The sequence below is a fragment of the Myotis lucifugus genome, unplaced genomic scaffold (assembly GCF_000147115.1).
Source record: "Myotis lucifugus unplaced genomic scaffold, Myoluc2.0 scaffold_17, whole genome shotgun sequence".
Classification (NCBI taxonomy): domain Eukaryota; kingdom Metazoa; phylum Chordata; class Mammalia; order Chiroptera; family Vespertilionidae; genus Myotis; species Myotis lucifugus.
Window position 1 is genome coordinate 7,323,697 of NW_005871065.1, and position 11,191 is coordinate 7,334,887.

Genomic DNA, 11,191 nt, shown 5'->3' on the forward strand with positions numbered 1-11,191 from the left:
TATTGCATTCCTTCATTTGCATTAAACAATATAATATTTATATTTTTTTCAATATAGTTTTGGACAAAACAAAAAGACATAAACCTCACTGAATAAGAGACATAGTAAGTACAATGCATGTTGTCTTCATGGGAAGAGAAAAGAGGCAAGAAAGAGCTAAGACAGATAACGGAACCCAGGATACTGGCTACCAGGAATCACAGAATTTCACAATACAGTCCACTTTTTGAAAAGCCACAAAGCTAGGAATGAAAAGTTGAAACAAAGTAGACATGACATACAAGTCTACCAAAATATGCAGATAATAAGATCTGGAGATAATCTGCCTTGTACCATGGGGACAGCTGACGGAGTTACACCCAAGTGCCACGGTGGCAGCGAGCTTCATGGGCGGTTGCAGATGGCTTCTGATTGCTTGTCCTCACATTTTAAGCAGCAATGGGAGAGAGTAGCATGCTCCATAGGTCTCATCACCAAATATGATGACCTATTTAAATTCCTTCTAACTCGGTTATAAGACAAAGCCATTAAGTGTATTGGAATGGACGTTAAAGGACTGAGGGGAGAGAGCTATAAGTGATATTTTTTTTTTCTGGAGAAGAGTGTTCTATTTAGATGCTAGACAGTACAGATAATTAAAATAAAGGAAGGATACATTCTAAGTCATTAAGCTAAGGAAAAAAGAAAAGTAGTGATGCTAATAAGCCTTTAGTATTATACTAAGGAACTGACCCATTTAGAGTTGGACCTAATCAATGCTGAGAGGCTTGTAAATTATTTTAACGACTCCTTTCTTTATAGGGATATAGGCTTTTTCCATACATCTTTCACAAGTTTTTAACAACACCTACCAGGTGGTAATGATTAGCATATCTCTTACCACAGAGGAAATCAGTTACATTCAGGGGATGTCATAGCCCACACAGCAATACTCTTTCTATTAAGAAAGATCTCAAAAAAAAAAAGAAAGAAAGATCTCCTGATTGCAGCTTGGAAACATCACTGAAAATGATTGAGAACAGCATCTTAGAAATCCAAAGCCTGCCCAATTTCTTCAGGCAAAGGTAACAACCAGCTTTCTGGGAGAACTTTAACCAAATGCACAGGGAAGTTGTAAAATAATCCCTGTGAGCCCTCCCTGTTCCTGCTTTACCTGTAGAAAGTCTTCCTACTAACGGGCCAAACGTTGTCCTGCAACATCATTACATTTATTTAGAGCTTTTGGGTGGAGGGGGGAGTATGGGGCTTAAAATGAGTAGTGTTCACAAGTACAGTATGTCTCCCACACTTAAAGACTGAGGAAAAAGGAATCATCTTAGCTTGCAGTGAAAGGTAAGCACAGCATTCTAAAGCAGGTCTGTACCTTCCACAAAATAGTGGACTATCTCGATAAGCACAAGGAGGGGACTTTTATTGCACGGAGCATGCAGAGTGAGCACGTGTTGAAGGCAGGGAACAATTCACTTCATTTAGGGTCTTGAGTAAATCCAGTGACTATCCCAGGCCATCTTTACCTTGGTCACTATGTGTTTGCAAATAGTCCATTTTCAAAGTCAAGGGAGCGACTGAAAAAGAAATACCTCAAACACAAAAAACAGATGAGGGTCTGCAGAAAGTCATTCATCACAAAATCACTAAGAGCTGCTTGAAGGCTTTTTTAAACTTTCCACTATGCACTTGCTATGAGATGAGCATGTCACAAAGGGAAATGGTCCCAGCTCCATGCATTGATAAGCAGGTTCCAACAAATATGTACCATTGAGTTTTTCCTGCCTTGTGACAAGGAGGTTTGCAAAGCAGGACAGGGAAAGTAAACCAACGGTACAACAACCAATTTCCTTGCTTGGTCTCTCAGACCTACAACACAGTGAAGAATTCTATAAGTGGAAAGAGTTGTCCAAGAAAGGTTGAGATTTGAAATTTATATGCACTGTAGAACAAGCAACTTGTAGAACAGGCACTGGGATTTAAAAGAGTGGTAAGTCTGGTTGACAGTCTTAAGTGTTGTATGTACATACTTATGCTCCTTCTTCTCTTAAGAGAGCCAAGAATTTTCTCACATGGTATTCAGGATCCATCTGTAGAGACATCTCGATCAACATTAGCAGCTGATTCCTATCAAGATCTCCTTATCTTTTACTTGCTGTGCAATTATAGTACGTTCTTTATCACTGAAGTTGCCCAAAAGCTCCAAAGCTTCCAACAGCTGCTCTCCTGTGGCAATGTTGGGCACGTGGATGGTGGTGCTGAAAGCGGTAAGCAGTTCCATCTGCTGAAGGACATCTTTGTGGCTAGTGGTCCCAATAATAAGAAGCTTGCGGCCCTGAGGAGGATCCTTTTTCAGTAACACAAGAAGAGCCTGTAATACCAGATTAGAAAACCAAGGGCCAACAGGGACATAATCAAGCAGTCTCTCAATATCATCCACAACTACACAACTGAGCTGGGAGTTGTATGCATCATTGAAGATCTTCTTCATGGCCTGACACTTGGCTGTCTCAGAAAAGCCAATCATCTTATCAGGAGAACAGATCTTGATGAAGGAGAAGTTGGATTCCTCTGCAATCTTTGCAGCTAACGCAGTCTTCCCACTGTGAGGAGGGCCTTCCAACAGGACGCTAACCAGTGGTTGCAGTCACTGTTTTTTGTCTGCTGGACCTGCAGCTCTACATCATCTAGAACTCGAGTAACTGGATCACCCCATTTGATAATACCATTCATAATGTAACTTGCATAATCCTCTTGATTTGTGCCAAATGCTGGTTTGATATTCTCCAAAGAAGCGAAGAAATCTTCCCTTGTCACCTGCAGGCTCTCTGCTTTTTCCATGTCCACTTCAACTTTAGTAGTGACCTTTATGTGTCTGTTCATAGTAGTGGATTGTGCCGCTCGCATCAGACCCTCCAATTCAGCACCGCTGAAATTCTTGGTCTCTGTGGCCAGTTCTTTAATATCTACGTCTGCAGAGAGTAACCGATGCCCTCTCATCCTTGGCTGTGTGGACGTGAAGGATTTGTAGTCAACCTTTTTCATCTGGTAAGCCTATTTCCATTTTAACTTCCAGTCTTCCAGGTCGAAGGAGAGCTTCATCTATCAGATCTGGTCTGTTGGTCATTCCAATGACTAAGATGTTGTTCAGCTGTTCTACCCCGTCAATTTTGGACAGCAATTGGTTGACGACAGTGTCATGGACTCCTGTGCTACCAGCCATGCTCCCTCTCTGCTTGCAGATGGCATCAATTTCATCAAAGATGATGATGTGCAAACCACTGTTAGCACCAAGCTTCCTTTGCTCCTCTTCAGCATCAGCAAAGAGTTTACGAATGTTAGCTCCTGATTCTCTCACATCTTTGCCAAGAATTTCTGGCCCATTGACCACTTTGGGCTCTCTTGCATTCAACATCTTGCCAATCTGTCGAGCCAAGAGAGTCTTACCACAACCTGTGGGCCCATATAACAGGATGCCTTTAACATGTTTGCAACCCATCTGTTCCACAATCTCTGCAGGAAACATTCAGGAAGAAAACATTCGTTGAAAAATATCTGAAAATTCTTTGTCCAGACCTCCTATACCCATTTTTTCAAAGTTCCAGTCAGGATTGATGATTGGCGATTTTCCTTGGTTTTAGCTTCGCCAATAAGATTGAGTGATGAATTTTCTGCTTTTTCAAATGCAACTTGACTATTTCCAGGAACCAGTCCTAGTTCAATCTTTTGTCTTTTACCTGCCCCCTGCTCTCCCTTCAGGATGCTGGGATCCATGGCTTCAATATCCTTTACTACTAAGCTAAAAAGCTTTCCATTGAAGCTAAATACAAGCTGTTGTCCCACTCAGAATGCCTGGTTGTTGAACTGTTGAATAAATTCTCCTGCCATATTGTCGGTATCATAAGGATTGGAGTCGATGCTTTTTTTCTGCAGGAAATCAATCTCGATGGTCATTGTGCCAACACATTGTTTGGTCTTGTCAAACGTATATAAGGACACTTCTATTTCTTGCCCAATATAAAGTCCAGCCCATTTTCGCTGAGTTAAGCTGAATGCAATGCTCCCTGGAACCACTGATGGATGGGTCCTCATTGTAAATGTGTACCTGTGGCTGGGAGAGGTCCTCACAATCACATGCTGGCCAAACTGGAAATCGTTTTCATTCACAACTGCACAGTTGGTTAAAGATAATTCATCTGTAGGACATCTCGCAGCTTGCATACTCCGACCCGCCACCTTCGCGGACACGACCACCTGGTCGCTTTTGATAGGTTTTGTAATATATCTTGTAACTCTCTCAGCCATGAAAATTTTTGAGCCATGCATATCATAGTGTTGTCACCAGACGGTAACAATTTTAAATTGCTACATTCTAGAATTGTTAGACATTAATTGCTGAAAAAAATAATTGTTTCTCCCTGTGATAATGGTTTAATGTTGCCTATATACCATTCATGAAAGAAGCAAGAGTGCCTTTTGATAAAGAATTTTCTAGAAGTATTTGTTTAGCATATTAACTGAAATACTTATAGCCTCTAGCTTTTATTGATCTTGAGATTAAATTAGTATGCTTGGTAGATGTCTCTAGAATTTTTTCCCAAGATTTCTAGTGTTGGTAGAAATGGTGAAATAAAAATATGTAATAAATAAAAAGTGGACTCTGGAAGCAGACAGACCTATCTGGGCTTGAGTTCTCCTCCCCAAGGTTCATCTTTGTGTGGCTTTGAGACAGTCGCTTAACTAAAAAAAAATTAAGAAATTTCTTGTGCATAAACTGAATAGAGGTTATAAGGATGAATGATAATGAATGTAAAGTACCTGGTGTTGGGAACTCAACAAAAATACAAAGCAATGTGTTGATGTATTAATTCATGTAAGATGATGTGAATTTTAGTACAATTGTGCTTTACATTAATGCCAACAATAGCTTAATAACAGTTGAGTTTTATATGAAAATTTCTTATACTTTTTATAGATGTATATGATTTTATTTTTTTTAGAAGGTTGGGAGATATGTTATTGAATTCTGTGATTTCACAGGTCTTCTGTATCTTTTAATGCATAGTGTGACAATCTAACATAAAAATAATTGCTAAAAAATATAAAATGCTTAATTATAAAATGTGTATATAACTATAATATATTGCAGCAATAGATCTTATATAGTTATTATATAATAGCTATAACTTAAATGCCATTTTACTTACATTTTAAGGACAGCATATGTTATTCCCTTTTATGTTATGTTAATTAAAATTGATCTCTATGGCACCCTAATATAAACAAAAATTATATACTTTATTATAAAACTCAATAGGCCAGAAGGTTTGCCACTGTGCCAGTTACATTGGGGCAGTTGATTTTCATTTGGATTCTAATAGCTTGACATTGCTAAAGCAGCCAAAAGAAATGGCTAATGTAGTTTAAGACTGATTCAAGTTCTAATCTTCCTGAACCTAAACTTCACCATTGAAATAAGGAACAGAAAAAATGTAGATGATTATTTTTAATTATAGACGTCTCTCCTTTCCCTCCTCTTTCAGGATTTTGCTTACCATTTTACAGTGTTCGTCTTCTACTTCGGAGCCTTTTTACTGGAAGCAGCAGCCACCTCCCTGCACGATCTGCACTGCAATACAACCATGGCCGTGCAGCCGCTCCTGAGTAATAACCAGTATAACATAAACGTAGCAGCTACAGTAAGTGTTTGATGGCTATACCTTACCCGCACTTCCCTTCCACTATCAAGGTCTCCAAGTAACTCCTCAGGCAACAATAGTATTTTTAATAATATCTGTTAGCATTAAACATATAATAGCCGTTTATCTGTACAATAACCTTATGAGCAAAGTACTGTTATTACCCCGGTGTTGTGGATGATGAAACTGAAGTACAAAGAGGTTGACATTCATGTAAGATTAGAGCAGTCAGTGGCAGTGGTTGGCTTTACACAACAAAGTCTACTTTGTAGAAAGAATTATTGTGCCTTTTACTTCTTGTAACTTCAGACCTGGTAAGGGAGATTTGTTCTTCAGTGTGCAATACCTATTTGTAATTCATTTGAATTCACTGAGAGCCTACCACGAGTCAGGTGATTTGCTGGCAGGTGATGGGACAGGGATGCATTAGGCACAGTTCCTGTCAGTGAGGGAAGTCCAGGTGAGTGGGGAGGTAAACATGCCAGCCATCACATGGATGGTATAGAGGTGAAATGCCATCCGTGGGGAGATTTTTTGAATTGTTTTATCGTTCTTAATTCATGTACTTAAATGAGTTTATCATTTTGTATCAACATTGACATTTTAAGGTGACAGGCATCTAAATTATTCCCTGAAATCTCTTGATAATTAATGACTGTATAGCAAGTGGTTGATTATAAACAGTCCAAATTCCCCATATAGCCATTTAAAATATGTCTGGAGCTATGCTGTCCAATAATACTTTCTAAAATGATAGAAATGTTCTATATATGCACTATCTAATATGGTTGCTACTCATTAATTTAATAATTATATTTAAAAAATAATAAAACACACCAAAGAGGTTGTACTTGGTGACAGATACACAATTTACGTTTAAATAGCATGTGCAGCTAGGAGCTATTGGACAGCACAGGTCTAGAGTTAGGGTTTCAAAGGGTAGAGGACTGATGATTCCAAGACGTACTGTCCCAAGTTTCTGTTAGGATAGCCAGAGTTTGTTCATGGTCTACAATGAACTAGACCCCTGGTCGGCAAACCGAGGCTCGTGAGCCACATGCGGCTCTTTAGCCCCTTGAGTGTGGCTCTTCCACAAAATACCACATGTGGGCGTGCACGTACAGTGCGATTGAAACTTCGTGGCCCATGCGCAGAAGTCGGTATTTTGTGGAAGAGCCACACTCAAGGGGCCAAAGAGCCGCATGTGGCTTGCGAGCCGCAGTTTGCCGAGCACTGAACTAGACTGAAGGTGGCTGTGAAAGGCTTATTGGTCAGTGATTATTATCCTTTCTTTTATAAGAAATATAACTATATAACTGTTTTACTTAATGAAATCTTACTTAAAACCCAGTAAGTGTGGAAAGAGGGGCTTGTATGATGCCCATCTTTCCTTCTCACAGAGCCACCTCGTCATCTCTGAGGTACTTTCATAGGATCCGTGTGATCCAAAGATCACAATTAGGAAACCACTATTTTTAACAATTTTGCAAAGTTCAGGGACTCAGAATTGACATCTATTCCCAGTAGATTTTCCTTTACTACTTCCATCCCCTCCTTTTCAGTGATGCAGGCTAGTGCTCATTATATCCTTGGATCTGTGAAGTCGCCGCCTATTGATTTTTTTTTTGTAGTTGCTCTAAGATCCTACTTTTATAAGAATAATAGGCACTCAAGTACTTGATTGGCGGTGGATATCTCTAACTTTTCACTAATATTCCTTTGCCCTAAGAGCTCAGTTTTCAATCATAGTGTGAAGTCTGTTCTGTGACTTTGTCCCTGTTATCCTTCCCTTTCTCTGTCTTCTACGTGAAGCTGCCTTAGTAAACCTCTAAGTGCTTAAAGTGCCACGTTAAGTCCCAGTGTACTGAGTTTTAATACTTAAATGTATGATCTATTTATTCATTTGTGACATTATATTTAATCCATCACTTTTCTTCTTCTTTCAATATAGCTTAAAGAGAGGAAAATTCCAGTTCCCTAATAATAGATATCAAAGGTCATTCTCATTCAGCAATGTCTGGATTAGAGATGTACCAGAGATATAACTGGCTCCATCCCCAGGTCCTGACAGTTGCACTTTCCTTGGCTGTGAGATCACTATACAAACAGACACCTCATAATGAATTTTTGAATACCATATTGGGGGTATCACAGATACTTCACAAATACTTAAGTGATTCCCGTATGTGAGCAAAAATACTCAACCTAAGGCTGTCTACAAATGAGAAAATTATCAGAGGCAAGAAGGGTTAATGGTGTAAGGCCGTGGTCAGCAAACTGCGGCTCTTTGGCCCCTTGAGTGTGGCTCTTCGTGTGGCTCTTCCTAAGCCTTAGGAATACCCTAATTAAGTTAATAACAATGTACCTACCTATATAGTTTAAGTTTAAAAAATTTGGCTCTCAAAAGAAATTTCAATCGTTGTACTGTTGATATTTGGCTCTGTTGACTAATGAGTTTGCCAACCACTGGTGTAAGGTAATAAAACAGTTGTACAAATCAACAAAAAGAGAGAGATGAATATGGCCCTACCTTGTGTTCTCAGTGGTTAGAGCATCGGCCCATGGACGGAAGGGTCAGGGGTTCAATTCCTGGTCAAGGGCACATATCTGGGTTTCAGGCTCAATCCCAAGCCCTGGTTGGGGTGCATGCAGGAGGCAACCAATCGATGTTTCTCTCTCTCCCTCCTCCCCCACCCCTCTACTCTCTCTTGGAAAGATCAATGGAAAAAAATATTGTCAGGTGAGGATTAAAAAAAAGATGAATAGGAATAGCTTTCATAAGTGTGGAAGTAAGAACGAGTGTTTTCTTCAAGTCAGTGTTCTAACTCTGATGAGAATTGTTATTTCCCTTTTCTTAGATTTTTGCCTTCATGACAACAGCTTGTTATGGTTGCAGTTTGGGTCTGGCCTTACGAAGATGGCGACCGTGACACTCCTCAGAAGCGCACTGTCCGTGTGTTAGTATCATTTGTTACTTCATTCGTCTGATCAGTTTGGATGCCATTTTGTTCAGATATAACAACAGTCCAAACGCTGTGTGTTTAGTAAGTGGAGAGATTCTAAGTATGGTTTTGGTTTATTTCATTATGATATTAAACAGAGAAATGGCCTTTAATTTTACATAAGTCTCTTTTTCTATTTCTGTATATTTTATGGATATAAAAATTTTGTCTTTAAAGATATTGTTTATAAAAAAAGGGGTATCTCTTTTGTTTAGTTGCTAAGTCATGTGAACCTTAATTTCGATAGGTAACTAGAACTCCCTAAAAAAAACAACAAAAAACCACATTTCAAATAGGCTTCCCACTGAACTCTATCTTTCAGTGTAAAACAGGTTGGCATCCTTTTTCTATCATGGCCCAAAGCATTTGAACAAAAATTATGGCATTTGAGAATTTCTTTTTAGATCTTAGCACAAAATGTAAATATTTTAGGCTTTGTGGCCCATATCGTCTCTGTTACAACTACTATCCTCTGTTGTTGCTACATGAAAGCAGCCATAGATAATATGTAAATGAATGAATGTTCCCATAAAACTTTATTTACAAAAGCAGGCAGCAGGCTGGAGTAGGCCTGTGGACTGCAGGCTATAGTTCACTGACCTCTGGTGTAAAACCTTAGTTATGTGTCCTGTATGTTATTGAACTGATCCTGAAAGGTATAAAGCTAATTAGAGAAACCACATACTTTTAGTCTCCGTATGCAGTAATCACACTGCCTTTGTGTTAATGGTCAAATACTTACCCTTGAAGGGGTGAATAGTTTCTCAAGCTAATTCAAGTAGCTTCCTGAGTATAGGAAAAAGTAATTTATGAACTGAACAATAGTTGCTTAATCAAACTTAGGGTCTCCTAACACCTGAGCAAAACTCTCATCTGGCATCCTTAAAATGAGATCTCCAGACAGACCATTAACCACTACTGGGGTTGGTTTCCAGCTACCTGTGTCTTACTTTGGATTTATTTATGCTTCAAAGTACAGCTGGTTTCCCTGTGCATGAATATACAAATATTTGTGTGTGGGCATGTGAGGCTTTACCAAATAGAGCTCTCCAAAGAGTTAACTTTTTATATGTTTTACATTACTTTCTGAGTTAAATCTGAGTAGATTAACTATAACTTAAAGTTGTAGATACTGACATATTTTGAAAATAGCCCTGAGATCAGTGTTGTTTCTGCGTTGATGACAGATACACAGAATCCATTTTAAAACAACAGCCGTCATAAAACCTGTGTCTGGTGGAAATGCACAGGAAAGTGGTATGGCCCACCTGCAGAGCCCCTGCTTGTGGAAAGGTGCCAATGGCTGGAGTGGGAGAAGTCAGGCCCCAGTCCCCCCCACCCCCACTCTCTTCAAACAAGGTACTCATCTCTTGCCCAGAGAGGGCTACCTCTGGGAAAAGAGGACTTTGTGATTGTTCTGCACTTTCAACCCTTTGCTTTTTGTGGCTGAATCACCCCATACGAGTGCCATGGATAAATCGGGCTATTAGATTTCATGGAGCATAGAACAATCCTGAATGAGTAGCATGATCAATGATCAAACACTGTCTGTGTCCTAATCCCCTAGAAGAAGGAATCTTATTAGTCCTTTTGTGATGTTTTTCTAATGATAAAAGACATGTTTCAATATGTGGCAAGAGGATATCAGTCGTAGGACTTTATACTCGTGCTATATCTGTTCTATAATATCTGACTTCCTTGGTTTTTCTAGCGCCATACCACACACCTACACCTGTATTATGAATTGTATATTACCAAGTCATAAATGTGCCATAAGGATATATAATCCATTCTGGTCTGAATTGTTTAATTAGTCTACTAGGTTTAGTCGTGAGATTTTATCTTCCAGAGTATAACAGGTCCGTGCTTGGTGGCATTTTAACTTAAATGATTTCACGAAACTGCTTGATGGCACTTTGTAAATGGATTGCTTCTCGATCATGAAGAACCAAGACTAAAACTCATCTAACTGTGAAACTTAGATTTGCAGATTAATTGTGTTCTAGATTTATGAGTTGTGTGGCAAAGCACTTGAACAAAAATTATGGCATTTGAGAATTTCTTTCTAGAGCTTAGCTCTAAAAATGAGAAAGTGCTGGTTGGTTTTAAAATCTGGTAACTCCATGATGAAAAGAAATTTATTTTATAAGTGTTATGATGCTAATAAAGTATTCATTTGATAATCTCTTTTGGTCTTCTATTTTTTTTATTCAATTCACTTTGAAATTCAGTTAATCTTTTTTCTTTAATAAAGGTCAAAGAGGTATATGTCTGTGGAAGTAATATTATAAAGGAAGTTTCTATTTGTACTCTATTTTATTTAAAAAGCATTTATATAATGCTTAGTGTATGCCTGGCAGTGTTCTAAGTAATCTTTTTCTAATATTAGCTCATTTAATCCCCATCATGGCAACTCTGTGGGGTCGGTACTGTCATCCGTCTCATTTGAAAGATGGCAGAAGTAAAACACAGACCTTAAGGAACACCCAGGGTCATGTACCT

The 11,191-nt window shown here is 38.8% G+C and overlaps 1 protein-coding gene and 1 pseudogene across 1 annotated transcript in view; one reads left to right on the forward strand and one right to left on the reverse strand.

Annotated features, from left to right (window-relative positions):
• MAL2 (mal, T cell differentiation protein 2) overlaps positions 1-10,876 on the forward strand; it is a 28,635-nt gene extending 17,759 nt beyond the window's left edge. Inside the window, 2 exon segments of the mRNA XM_006109861.3 lie at positions 5,532-5,687; positions 8,546-10,876. Of these exon segments, the coding sequence (XP_006109923.1) occupies positions 5,532-5,687; positions 8,546-8,617 (228 nt within the window). The 3' untranslated portion in view covers positions 8,618-10,876.
• LOC102442940 lies at positions 1,837-4,293 on the reverse strand (annotated as a pseudogene).
• Positions 10,877-11,191: the final 315 nt, after the last annotated feature.